Source organism: Eulemur rufifrons, chromosome 29, assembly GCF_041146395.1.
Source record: "Eulemur rufifrons isolate Redbay chromosome 29, OSU_ERuf_1, whole genome shotgun sequence".
Lineage (NCBI taxonomy): Eukaryota > Metazoa > Chordata > Mammalia > Primates > Lemuridae > Eulemur > Eulemur rufifrons.
The window spans coordinates 17,078,513-17,092,134 of record NC_091011.1 but is presented as its reverse complement, the minus strand read 5'-3'; the positions used below and the strand labels follow the sequence as shown (position 1 = coordinate 17,092,134).

At 43.6% G+C, this 13,622-nt stretch overlaps 1 protein-coding gene across 1 annotated transcript in view; it reads left to right on the top strand.

Annotated features, from left to right (window-relative positions):
- The first annotated feature begins 1,153 nt into the window (after positions 1-1,153).
- Positions 1,154-13,622, top strand: part of EPDR1 (ependymin related 1) — a 29,707-nt gene continuing 17,238 nt past the window's right edge. Inside the window, 4 exon segments of the mRNA XM_069462237.1 lie at positions 1,154-1,230; positions 1,232-1,294; positions 1,296-1,466; positions 1,468-1,746. Of these exon segments, the coding sequence (XP_069318338.1) occupies positions 1,154-1,230; positions 1,232-1,294; positions 1,296-1,466; positions 1,468-1,746 (590 nt within the window).

Genomic DNA, 13,622 nt, shown 5'->3' with positions numbered 1-13,622 from the left:
TCCAAAAACTCTCCTGGTTTCTGGAAGTATTTACCCAACTGTCCTCTGGGTATTTCCACCAGAATATCCTGTAATCATCTCAAAGTCAACCAATCCTAAAATGAATTTATCTTCTTTCTTCACTCAGGACTGACTTCCCAGTGCCCCAAACCAGAAACCTCTCCTTCTGAATCTAAATCCTTCTTTATAGTTCCCTACTCCCTTCCACTCTCTCCATTCCATCCACCTCTGCCTTAGCTCAGGCAGGATGTTGTGCCAGGATCATAACAGCAGCTTCCTCTGCCGTCTCCTGCCATCTGTCTGGCCCTGCCCATTCTCCACACTGTAACCTGAGTGAGCTTCCCAAGGCAGACACACCTGATGGTGCCCCTCCCAAGCTGTAGATTGATTGATGGTTCTCACTGTCCTCATTATTGACAGCAAAATCCTTAAAATGAGTGATATGGCTCCAGATTACCCTCTGCCTTGTACTTGAACCCAACACTATGCTCATTTTCTCTTGTTCTCATGTCCTTCATTCAGGAATGTTCTCTTTCACTTTCACCTGGCTCTTTCTTCCTCATCCTTGAAATGTAGCTCAAAGGGAAAGAAGCTATAAACTTGGAAAGAGTCTTTCCTTTTAGTTGCTTTCTTTTTTCTTGATTCCATAATTTAGATCCTAGCATTACATAAACATAAACCCAGTTAACTTTGTTCTTGAAGATGCTAAGCACCCCAGACACACAGACCACTTGGCTTGTAGTATTGCCCGGCAATGGGAGGGGAGCAGTCTCCCTGCAATGTGACCTTCAGACAATGTCCTGAACTAGGCTGAACCCTAGGGCCTATCCCTAGTTCAGTCCTAGGCTGAACCCAAGGGCCTATCCCTAGTTCCCTGGACTCTTCGTTGAGATTGGGGCAGGAAAGGGGCCATACGGAAGAGCTAGTATCATTTCTTAAGGAAGGGACCTGTCTTTCCACTCTTAATTTGGAGGAAAAAGTTTGCAGTTTTGACAAGGGCACAGTATGTGGGGGCACAGCAAGTGCGGTAGCTCTGCTTTCTTGATCTTGACCTAGAAATTGGCCCCCAGCATGTGATCGCCTATTGAACACTGCAGTTAGTGGAGAAACATACCCCTTCTCAGCACAGGCCCCCACCCCCTTCTAAAACACGATGCCTTTGAGGATGCTAGTGGCACCACTGCCACTGCATTTCCTGTTGGCAGCAGTGAGCAGTGAAAACAGAAGCGGCAGCAGGCAGCGTCCAAGGCAGAAATAGCTCCCGCGCGATTCACTGGAGCCGTCCCCGCTCCCTGGGCTGGCACGTCCTGATCTCCACTGCTGCAGAGGCCACTGCGGGGACTGGAAGCACCTTCGCCCAGACCACACTCCCCGCGCAGTGCGAAGAGAAGCGGCGGAAGCCATTCTGCGCCGGGACGCCTCAGCGCCCCCTTGGGCTCGGGCTCGCCCCCGGGGGTGAAGGGTCGTGATGCCAGGCCCCGCTCCCCTCCGCGTGGCCCGGGGGGCCTTGGGCGCCTGGCTGCTGGGCAGCCTCTGGGTCTGGACTCTGGGCGGCCTGTGCGGCCTGGGGGCGGCGGGCTTCCCGGGGGCGCCGCGCCCGTGCCAGGCGCCGCAGCAGTGGGAGGGGCGCCAGGTTCTGTACCGGCAGAGCACCGGGCGCAACAGCCGCGCCCTGCTCTCCTACGACGGGCTCAACCAGCGCGTGCGGGTGCTGGACGAGAGGAAGGCGCTCATCCCCTGCAAGAGGTACGGGGGCACCGGGATCGGGGGTGCCAGGGAGGGCCTGGGGACGGCGAGGTCGCGGGGACCTGAGCCTGGGCGCACACTTTTCAGCCCTTGCGGTTTCTCCCTTCTCCCAGAGAGATCATTTGCAAGTAGGGTCGCTTGGGTACAAGCAAGGTCGGGTCTGGAAGTGGGGCCGGGGCCACTGAGTGTAGCATGCCGGCGGCGGCGGGCACTCAGTAATGCCCAGAGGGGGAGGTGGAGAAATGACTCGGCAAGAGCCGGATCCACTTGCAGGGCGCCCCCATGCCACGTTCGCCCCACGCCTGCACGCTGCTGAGTCAGGCTTGTGGCTCTCCGCGGCCCTGCAGCCTAGGGCGTGTCTTCTGTCCTATCTCATTTCTTCCTGGAGCCCTCTGTAAAGGAGACGCACAGAATATACGTTTTCTGAGAAATATTTTTTTTACATTTTAATGATATAGGACAACACTACAAAAGGTGTGGGGAATTGATTAAAAAAAAAGTTTCACCGACAAACTCATCACCTTGCTACAACTATTACAATTTTCATCTGCCGCCTTAAGGTTTTTTGTTTTAAAGCAAATTTCGCATACTGTGATCAAAAAGCCATGTATTATGTGAATCCTTTTTACTTAACATTGTCTTTTACATGTTCTTATTTGCCACCATTGTATTAGTTGGCTCCTTATCTATTTTTAATGGCTGCAGAATATTCCATACAGGAATAGAGGCATATTATGCTATTTACACTTTTTTCACCACTGGTCTGGTAATTCCCCTTTCCACATCTGTTGTGACAGAGGACCCTTTTTCTAAGACCTAATCTTACTTGTGCCCCCTTTAAGACCTAATTTCTAATTTGGAATCAGCAGGGCTCCCTTCCAGAGCCCTGCTGTTTTTCTATGTGTCACTGTCCTCTCTTTATGGCATTTGCATCATTAGGAGTGGCAATGTGAATGTCCATGGTTTAAGGCTCCAGTGGGCAGCAAAAGGACACCATTAGGTTCTAGAACGAAACAGATCTAAATGTTATCATTTCTTCTAGAAGGATTTGTTGAAGTATTATGCTCCTTGAAGAATGTATGGAAAGGACAGACCCTTTCAAACAGTATTATTCAGGGGTGCAAGATAATGTATTATGTTGTATGGAGCAGCAGAGTCATCATGGTGGACTGGGAATATCTACAAAGTCTTGCAAGAACACTAATGTTTTCAGTTGGGTCTTGAAGGACATAGTAATAATAACAACAGCCAATATTTGAGTGCTTATATATTGGGCATGGTGCGGAGGACTTTATACATATATGATTTAGTTTAAATCTCAAAATAACTTTGACAGTATAGATTTTATGATCCCCATTTTACAGACAGTGTCTCTGAGGTCTAGAGAGATGAAACAATTTTCTCAAGATCACACAGTTGGTACTTGAGGAAGCTGGGTGGATTCTGACACCTATGATATACCAGGCTCACATTTCTTCTTTCATTTAACAAGCATTTGTTCATGTTAGGCCTGTGTACAAACAGGATGCGTCCTGGTTTTCAGGGAGGTCAGAGTCCAGAGCTGGAGTCACATGAATAAAAAATTCCCATATAGTGAGAGGAGGGGTAAGTAGGGGTGTGATGAGAACCCCTCAGTTGGGCACCCAACCCAGGCTTCCTAGAGGAGGTGGAATATGAGTGAGTTCTGGAGTACCTGTATGAGCTGACCAGGGGAGGTGTGGACAGAAGACTAGGCCAGGGACATGTGGGGGCTTGTGGGTGTATCCACACCCAGTATGTGTGCCATCCTGGGGCTTACAGAGCTGAGTATATTCTGAAACTGCAGGCCAGTCACGATTAGAGCTGAAGCACAGAGGATAACAAAGGGTCATACGGAAGGCGTTTTAACTGTGGAATGCCATGATTAGATTGTATAAAGATCACTGGATGCATCTTTGAGAACTTATCCCCAAGATTCGGGTGCAAAATGGAGCAAAGTCGAGCAAGAGTAAAAGCAAAAACACAACCTAGGAGATTTTTGTCGTGGTCCAGGTGAAAGATGGATAGTAGTAATGGGGATAGTGAGCAGAGGGGAAGTGGATGAGTTAGGGAAGTATTGAAGTGGTTTAATTGGAGGGCGTGTGAATGATTGGGTGGTGTGCGGCAGGGCTGGTGAGGGAGATGGAAGCGTAAAGAAGGAAGCCCCCATTTTGGGGTCCTGAAGCTAATGGCCTGATGGCATGGAGTAGACAGTCATGCCGTTTCTTGAGATGGGGCTTGACTCTGCACACTCCTGATTAGGGTGGATTGCTGCTGTATGTGTGTTCTTGCGAAGGCGAAGGCGTGTACAACGGTGCTGCATTGATGAAGAGTCATGTTGAAGATGGACTAGAATGGCCTAGAGTACACTGCTGATGCAGAGCAATGTGGCTAGGAGAAGGATAAGGATTCATCTTCCCAAAGGTGGTATTTTTAAGAATTTAAGAAATTAGGCTTTAGAGTCAGACAAATCTGGATCTGAATCCAGGTTCTGAATATAGGTCTTTGGGTAAGTTACTATAGCTTTCTGAGCATCAGTTTCCTCATTTACAAAATGAGAATACTTATAATGCCTAATTTATTGGATTATTGTGGAGATTAAATGAGTTGAAGTATGGAAAGAACACTGTACAATGTCTGATAATGCGTAGAAGATGCTTTGCCGTGGCCAACGTGGTCCCCATCACCACCACCATCATCATCATCCTGGTGAAGTTACCATGCCCCAGAGACTCATTGCCAGCCCTTGGAGGTCAGAAATTTGATCCAGCAGCATACACAAGGGCCCTTCCTTTGGGAACAGCCTGGAGTAAGCAAACTCAGTGCTAACCTGTATATTTCAATGAATTTAGTAGCTGGCACAGGGACCAGAAGTTTCAAATCCACAAAACGAGATCATTCTCTCCCTGTAGTCGGAACTCTGTGGGGAGCCAAATTATCATCGGGAGGTTCTGAGCAAAGAGTTGGAGCAAATTCATTGAGCAAACATCTAATGATTGTTTGCCCTAGGCTAGGCAGTAGGTTCAATGATGAGCTTTCCATCATGAATAAGACAGGCCAGCCCAGGGTAAGGCTTAATGGTAATCAGATGGAGATAAAGCAATGCCTTCATTTTCACAATAGAGATGCCTTGTTGGGGGTTCTGTGCTACACCAAATCTGCTGCCCCTGACTCCCTCAACTCCAAAAAGAGCCTTGGCGGGTTCTGCTCAAGTCTTTCTGAGCAATCCTTCTCCTTCCATGACTCCATGACTGATTGATAGTCTTTAGATGTGTGTATTATACCTTTAGTGGGGTCATAGCCAAGTCTTGCTGGCCTATAAACATTTTTGTCCCTTTGTGGTGATTTCTGATTTCTCAGCCCTGATATATTAAGTGTTGGTTTTACAGTTTAACTTTTAGAAGGCAATTTTATTCCTCTCTTTCCCAAGTCCTTGGCAAGTTTCTGTCTCTCAGTTCCATCGCTGGCCCTAAATCAGATGTAGAAAAGAATGTTTAGTGCACAGATGTGTTTTTGAGCTCTTTAAATCTAGATTTGTTGGAACAAACTTAGAAACTTTTTCAGGTATCAGCAGTCTGGCCAAGACACCAGATGTTTTTTGAAGAAAATGTATATGAATTGTCTCTTCATATTTATTAGTAAGTTGAGAAGTAAGATTTAGAATTGGATCAACTTCTCAAGATTTTCATTTTGCATCCAGAGAGTTATGGAAAATCCCACTGATAGTTACTGTGAAATGACTAGGATTTTCCAGGCTCTCTTTTCCCTGAGATGATGGAAAAGATTAAACAATTTTACAAGCTTCAGATAAGACAAGCCTGAGCAGAGAATGGGAAATATTAGTAATTGATACTATTTTGTTTTCTGGTTCCAGCTGTCTTTCTTGTCTCCTTGGTTAAATTCACAAGTATTTGTTTGGAAGACTGAAGGAAAAGCAAGAAGATTATTTTCATATTTCAGGCAACATGTTGAACTTTATGTAAGAAGCAGTGTAGATACTGAATGAACATTCTCAGGCCAGCAGTAACTTACTGTTCCTGCTTACAAAGTGATGGTTTAGGTGTTGGAATCAATGAAGCTACTGATGTAGAATGAACAGAGAGGCATTAAAAAATGTGCATACAGGGGTAACATCTTGGAAAACTATTCAATTACCAATCCTACATGTTCTATTGGGGATTTTTATTTGTAAAATATGTCATAAATGGAGGGGCAAGTGGATTCTTAGTCAAGTTCTGATTAATTCATGGCTGTCTGAGTTTTCCCAGAGCATTTTATTTCTTGGAGAACAAAATAGCATTTTTTTTTTTTTTTTTTTTTTTTAACAGAGAACCAACCTGCTGTAGTGGAGAGATCAGGGGATTACAAGTTAGACTGTCATGGAATGCCAACCATGGCTTCTAATCCTGGCTTCAGCACGATTTGGTCCTTCACTTTTCAGAACCATGGTGTTTTATTCATCTTTTAACTTAATTTTAATGATGCTCACAATATTGAAACTAAATAATTTTTAGGCCTTCTTTCTTAAAAGCTAGATACAGATAGAATTAAATGAGATCCTGAAAACACCAGTTGTACTTTTATTATATTGGTCTGCTTCACCGTTTCTACCATGATGCAAGGAACTTGACACAGCTTCTAAATTTTTTCTCAGATTGTCCCTTTGTGTAGATAAATTCAAGGTTCTTTTTCTTTCTTCTCCTTTTCACCTAAGCCTGTGCTTATAGGTAGAGAAAAGGAAAAGGCTAACTTTAAATGCTTTGGGCCCAAACACGGAAGACTCTCCTCTCTACTGGGCCTCCTTTCATGCTAATAATTGAATAGAATTGGTTCCGAGAGTGTTGGTCCAAGTATCTTCTGTGAACAATTAGTTCCAAGGGCTGTTATCACACTCGGTAACTTTAATGATCATATATGTTTGGGAATGAGGATAAGGATTCTTTGTCAAATTATTTTATTTTGATACTATCTCATAATTACAGAAAAGTTGCAATTATAATACAAAGAGCTTTTTTTCTCCCTGAATTATTTGAGAGTAAGTTGCCAACCTGATATTCCCTTGATCTACAAATACTTCAGTATATATTTCCTACAAATAAGGACATTCTCTTGCACAACTGCAATGCCACCATTAAAATCAGGAAATTAACATTGATTCATTTCTACCACATGAAATTCAGGTGTCATTGAAGTTTTGCCAGTTGTCCTTTGCATATTCTGTATAGGAAAAAAAAAACAATTTAAATTCAAGCATTGCATTTACGTGTTGTGTCTCTTTGGCCTCTTTCTGTCTGCAACAGTTCCTAGGTCTTTCTTGCACTTCAGTACTTTTAAAGATTACTGGTCAGTTATTTTGTAGAATGTTCTTTGATTTGGGGTTTCCTCATAATGAATTCAAGTTATTGACCTTTGGCAGGAATATCACAGAGATAATACTCTGTTCTAATTGCATCCTGATGTTCACTTTGATTACTTGATTGGCTATTGTCTGCCAGATTTCTTCACTGTGAAATGATACGTTTTCCCTTTGTAATTAATAAGTATTTTGTAGGGAGATATTTTAAAACCACACATATATCCCATTCTTTGTTAAACTTTTGACTTATTCCTTTACTTATGTAAGTATGGACTCAGGGATTCTCATTTTATTCCATTTTCTCTTATTGTTTATTTTGATGTTTATATTGTCCCAGATTAGGGCAGTGGAAGCCTCTTTAAGTTAGTTTCTGTGTTCTTTTGATGTGTCTCCTTATTCTTTGAGCACTTCTTTGCTTTCCAGATCATCTGTATTTCCCCTGCCCCAGCCCTAGAAAAAGCCATTTCTCAAAAAGCCCTGGTTACTTTCCTGGAGAATAAGATTTGGACGTCAGGATCTGTGCTGTAGTTGTGCTCATTGTTCCTGGGTGGCACTGCTCCCGGGCCCTCTCAGTGAACAGAGCAAGGGTTGTAGGTTTGGATAGACACACACACCACACACACACACACACACACACACACTTGTACACATATCTACACATTTACATTTATATTTCTGAACCTCCAATTCTAATCCGTGGAGGTACTTAAAAACTGATAGCTCTGATTCTAATCCAACCTCACATGGTTTGTTCTGGTTTTCTCCCTTTTTTTTTGCAACTTCCCTCTCAGACAGTGAGAAAACTGACCCACAATATATAGTTGCAGTAGGTACGTATTCCCCTTCACAGGTGAATTTCCTCCTCACCCACATGGGCTCTGCACCCCAGGCCAGCCCAGGTAAAAGCCTAACTTGCTTGGTCCTACCTAATGGCTTTAGTCTAAATTGTTCAATAGGAGGAAAGGGAAGGTCAGATTACATTTTCTGAAGTGTTTATAGTTTCTTTTGGGTTTCTCAACAGATCATCATTATAACTCCTCAGACGGTATCTGTGTGACTGGGGGAAGTAGATTAGTATAAAGCGGTCAAGAAATTTCTTTCTTCACAAACCCTGTTTTGCATGCATTGGATTTTCATTTTAAGAAACCATGACTTTCTGAATTTCAGGAGAATGACGTTTCCTTTGGCCTTTCATCCTTCCTTTTGATCTCAGATGCCTGGAGCTAGCATTTTCTTTTATTAGCTCAGGAAGTCTGACTGTCTGTGGCCTCTTGATCCTCAAAGAATAAACCATGCTGATTTGCAGTACTGAGTTTTTCTTCGAGAAGGAGATTTTCTTGGAAGCATGTAAAGTTTCCTTTAAGATATTTAATTCAGTGGGTCTATAGACCTTGGATTTCAGAGGGTCGAAACTGGAATGGGGAGGGAGAAGCAGGCAGTGGGAAGAAAGAAATGTCAAAGAAGATAGGCCCAGGAGAGAAAGGAAGCTGGTGGGGTGTAAGACTAATTTAAAATTGGAAGCCAGGGGTGGTCACCATACTGCGCTGAAAACCTCTCTACTTTCTCCAGTAACCTTGATCTGTTTCTTTCTGATTCTGACCTTAAAGATGGTGGTCAGGGGCAAAGTGCCCAAAGATCTGAAAATATTCCACCAATTAGTGGTTTGTTTTTCCTGGAATAAATATGATAGTCTTATATTTCAACAATTCCAGTAAAAATCTTCTATTTTTCCCCCTTTATAATTTCTTTTATTTTATCCATTTTTAAAGAAAAAACTCTTCCCTTGATCTTACTAGCTGAAACCTCATTCTCTCCTTCCATTTAAAGCCAATCTCGTGCTAACTCCAATTTCTGTCCTCGCATCAAACTGTATCGAAAATAATGTGGTCAAGAACAATAAGCTCCACATTACTAATCAACTAATCTTTTATCAGTCCTCATTTTACTGTTTTCCTCCGTTCTGATATACTCTTTTCACGTGGCTTTCAAGACAATACTGTCCTAGATCCTTCATTCTATCTCGTTTCCTGTCCTTCTCAGTCTCCATTGCTTTCCTCCTCTTGTCTGAACCAGGACTGACCCGGTTCAGGCTTTCCATCTGTCTGCCTTTCTGTCTATACCCACCCTCTTGGTGACCTAATCCAGGTCCTGGTTGAGATGCTGTCTCTATGCTGAGGACTGCCCCGTGGATGTGTCCAGCCCTGAGGTCCCCCCTGCACTCTGCCCTCAGGGATCCAGCCGCTTAGTTGACTTCACTTTCAGCACATCCAAAACCAATACCGCCCCCGGAAACAAACAAACAAACAAACTGAAACCAACTGAACAAACAAAACTTACTCCTCCTGCAGTTTTCTATATGGCAGCTAACAGCAGTCCCGGTTGCCCAGTACAAAACCCTCCCAGCCCTTGAGTTCTCGTTCTCTGACTTGCCACAAGTACTGTACAAGCAGATCCTGTTGACTCTAATGTCCACGCATACCTCACCTGGCCACACATTCCCTGTTCTTCTGGTCCAAACCTTTATCACCTGCTGGCTGGATTTTTATAAAAGCCTCGTCACGAGTCTCCCTTAGCTGCTGTCCTTGCCCCCTTTAGTCCCTCTCAACATATAGCCCAAGGAGTCTGATAAAAATCGTTGTGTCATGTCACTCCTCTGCTCAAGACTCCAGTGCCTTGCCATCGCTCTCGGAGCCAGTGTTTTTTTACTCTCAGAGTGAATGACCTTATGAGGGCCTGAAGACCCCGAGGGGTCTGCATCCCCTTCCACACCTTCTCTCTGATGCCAAGGCCAGACTGCTTGCTCCGGCCCAGCCTGAGCACGCTGACCCCTTTGTCACTTGTGTCCGTTGTTCCCTCTGCCTGGAAAGAAAACCTAGTCTCTAAAGAAAGCCTAGTCTCTAAAAATATGCATGGCCCGCTCCCAAGTGAGAGTGTATCTCCTCACATTCTCAATGCCCATCTCACTGCTTTATGTGTTCAAGGCCCTTATGACTACCTAACAGACTATTTACTATTTTTTTTAAATTTGTGCCGTCATCTTCCCCCCTCCCCTCCCCCACAGTACGGCTCTCAAAGGACAGACGTCTTCATATGGTTGTCGCTGTATCTCCAGCACCTGAGAACACTTTAAATTCTTTTCAACATGCTAAGTGGGACCCACATAACTACTTGTCCTGTACAAAAGGAACTGGGTTCTGATGCCAGAAAAATAGATTCCTAGGCTTCCTTTCCTAATCCTTAGAACAAGACCTAAGTTTTTCTTGTATCCCTGAATGAGGGAATCAGTAATACTGATAATATATATATGTTAATGATAGAAAGATATCGAAAATATAGACATTTTTTCCTCATAACTAAAATGTTTAAACAATAAACTCATAGATTTATATAATGGTTTCATGGCTCGTTATTCACTCATATTTTACACTGTTAATTTCTTTTGTTAAGAATGATTTTTGACATCAAATTACACTGCCTACCCATATTTTAAAAAGTTTTTTAGGCAGAGCCATAGCGGAGCCTGCCTAGGAGGCCTCCCACAACTTCCAGAGAATGGATTCCCAGCTTCCTCTTCTCCTTGAGCCATTCCCAGCTGTTCTCTCAGCAAGTACTGTCCTTAGCATCTTTCTTGCTACTCAGTGTTGTTTTTGCAGAATTTCCCCCAGTATGGGCAGGAAGGTTTCCTAAGCACCAGTGGATTGTCAGAAGCAGTGACTTTTTCAACTGAGAGGCTTGAAGAAGAAGAATCAGACCCTTAGCAGGGTGCCTATGTCACCCTCAGACCCTCCAAACAGAAGAGAAACTTGGAACAGATGGCTCCCACAAAGAAGAAGGCAGCTTCCCCTGGACACAAAGGATACTGTGGCTTGGATGACTCCTGCCCCTTCAAAGAAGGCTGCTTTTGTTGTGCCTAAAGTTAGATCTTTGGGGAGAGCTCTAGAGTGTGAGCTTTGCCAGTGAATGAGAGCCAAAAGCTTGCCCCAAAACAGGCACCAAAGTCACCCCCCTCCAAGAGAAGACACTGCTCTGGAGCACCTCAGAATTGGCCAAGAAGATCCTAGCAGATGGGAAGCTGGTGGCATGGTGCCAAGGGACATATTAGTTCCTCCCCTGATGTAGCATTGTCAGCTACAGGAGAAATATAATTTATATGGAGTGTATGTGGCCTCATGAACCCCCAGACTAGTTGGTGTGGCACCCAGGAGCAGCCATGGTGAACGCAAGGCCCTCCCAGGTTGCTAGAAAATACCTCCAGGGAAGACTGGTGAGCCTAAAATATTCCCCTCAAGTCCCTCACTGAAATACCTCTTAGATCTTCCAGAGTGCAGGGCCTACCACCAGAGCGTCTCACCAAGATCCTGATGAATGAGGGTGCTCAGGCTGAGAAAGGCAGACATGCCTCCAAGGAAGATGCCCAGGCCACCCTGGAGCTAACTGAGTTGGCTAAAGAATCCCCAGGGCAGCGCTTGGCAGAGGGACCCTGGTTGAAATAGGGAGGCAGAGGCAGGTAGAGTGTAGAGAAAGCATGAGAGGATAGAAGCTCCCATTTCAGGAGACACAGAGCAGTGGACCAGTGGACGAAGGATGTGGGGAACAGAGTCCAGCCCAGGCTTAACATCCATTGAAGTGCCACATCAGGTGCAGTGTTCTGTCATGGCTCAAGTGTTTCCTGTGGCTGTGGGAGTCCTCCATCTCACAGCTGAGCCCTCCACCTGTCGTCTCTGTCACACGCTCTATACTTTTGGACAGGGCTTCTCCTCCAGCTCAGCTCCAGCCATGCCTGGCTTGTCCATGGGACCCCAGGGGACCCTCATAAGGCCTCAGCTCTCCTTCAGGAGTTAGAAGCTTCTTTGACATCAGAACACAGTTCCTTTTGTAAAGGACAAGACCTTATTGAGGTCCCACGTAGTATGTTGCAAAGAATTTTAAATGTTTTGGTGGTTTGTAGTCTTTCCTTCTTTCATCGTGCTGAATCAAGCCTCTGAAAGGTCAATTTCTACACTTGTTAAAACAGAGAAATTTTTATTGTCTATCTACTTGTAAAAACTTCTAAGGAGCTTTGCCACAAGGTCTTCTATTAAAAAAAAACCATCATAAGCCATTTTACTCTTTTTATTATTCACTGCAATTTCTTTTATTTCAATTTTCTTATTTACTTGAATCCTTTATTTTGATTCATTGTTCAGTTAACTAGGGAACTTACTCAATTACTTTTGTTCAGAGAAAGGTACTGGGCTTGTATACATTTAAAGACTTTGGATGTCTGAGAACATCCATTTATTGCTGTTTAAATAATGATTTTTTTTGGTGTATACAATTGGAGTAAAAATAGTCTTTTTGCTTAGTATTTTTGATGGTATTTAGAGTTCTAGAAGAGAAGTCTGATACCAACCTAATTTTGGTTTAGTTTTAATAATTTTCTTTTTCTGCCCAAGTTTTTGTAGGTTGTTTCCACTATCCTTGAACTTTATTCACATCTCCAGGCTATGTCCAGCTCTAGGGAAATTTTCATCTGCTATTTCTAGAGGTTTGATATGCTGTCTTCTCTCTTTCTTCCTTGTACAATCTCGCTCTGCGTATATGTTTTGGTTCTCTTACATCTGTCCTCCAAATTTCTTTCTTTTTTTTGCCTTTTCATCACTTCATCACTTTTTCCTGAGTTCTATAATACTGCTTTCTAAGTCACTGCTTCTGTGTTCTTGTTTCCCCACAGCCCACCTGCTTTACGCTGCCTCCACTGCAGTTTTTTGTTTGGTGATCGTGCTTTCATCAGAAAGCTATCCTTGTGGTCACACATTAATCCTTTTCATTATACACACAGTCTATCCCAAATCTCAATGAAAAGAGAAAAAAATAAGATTTATGCTTTAGAATTTCATGAATGTTAGCTGGAAGGGGGTGTGTGAGTTTATATTTCAACATGAAAAGCATTGTGCTGACTATGCACCCCTCCCTACCCTGCTTAGTACCTCCTGTTGTGTTGTTCTGGAAACCACCACGCGGCATGGCAACATGGGTATCTCAGTACTAATGAGGCTGTTTCTTTTAGAGGGGGTGAAAAACAAGTCAGCCTGAACTATTGTCTCATGACAAGTTTTTTTATTACCCCTCATCAGATGAAAGACTATATTCCCTACCCATTGCCAATATTCATCCAGATACATTTTTGGGAAAAGAAGCTCTTCAGTTTCTTAAGCACTCTTTTCATCTTTTGAACTAGAATCCAAGTACTAAAGGCCCCATCACCTTACAGCTTCTTAAATAGCACACATAATTATTCTTTGATTTTTCTTTTCCTCAGGGTGCATTCTTAAGTAATTTAATGTTTTGTTATATGTGATCAGCAGCAACGTGCACAGTGAGTTGTGTCTAACACAACTCTGAAGTTATTTTTTATGTCTCATAGTTACTGTAGGGTGTAACTGAAACTTAGTGTACGCCAGCATGGCAAGTGGCCGCAGCTCAGTTCTTCCTCCGGAGAGTCAGAGGGCCGGCATGCATT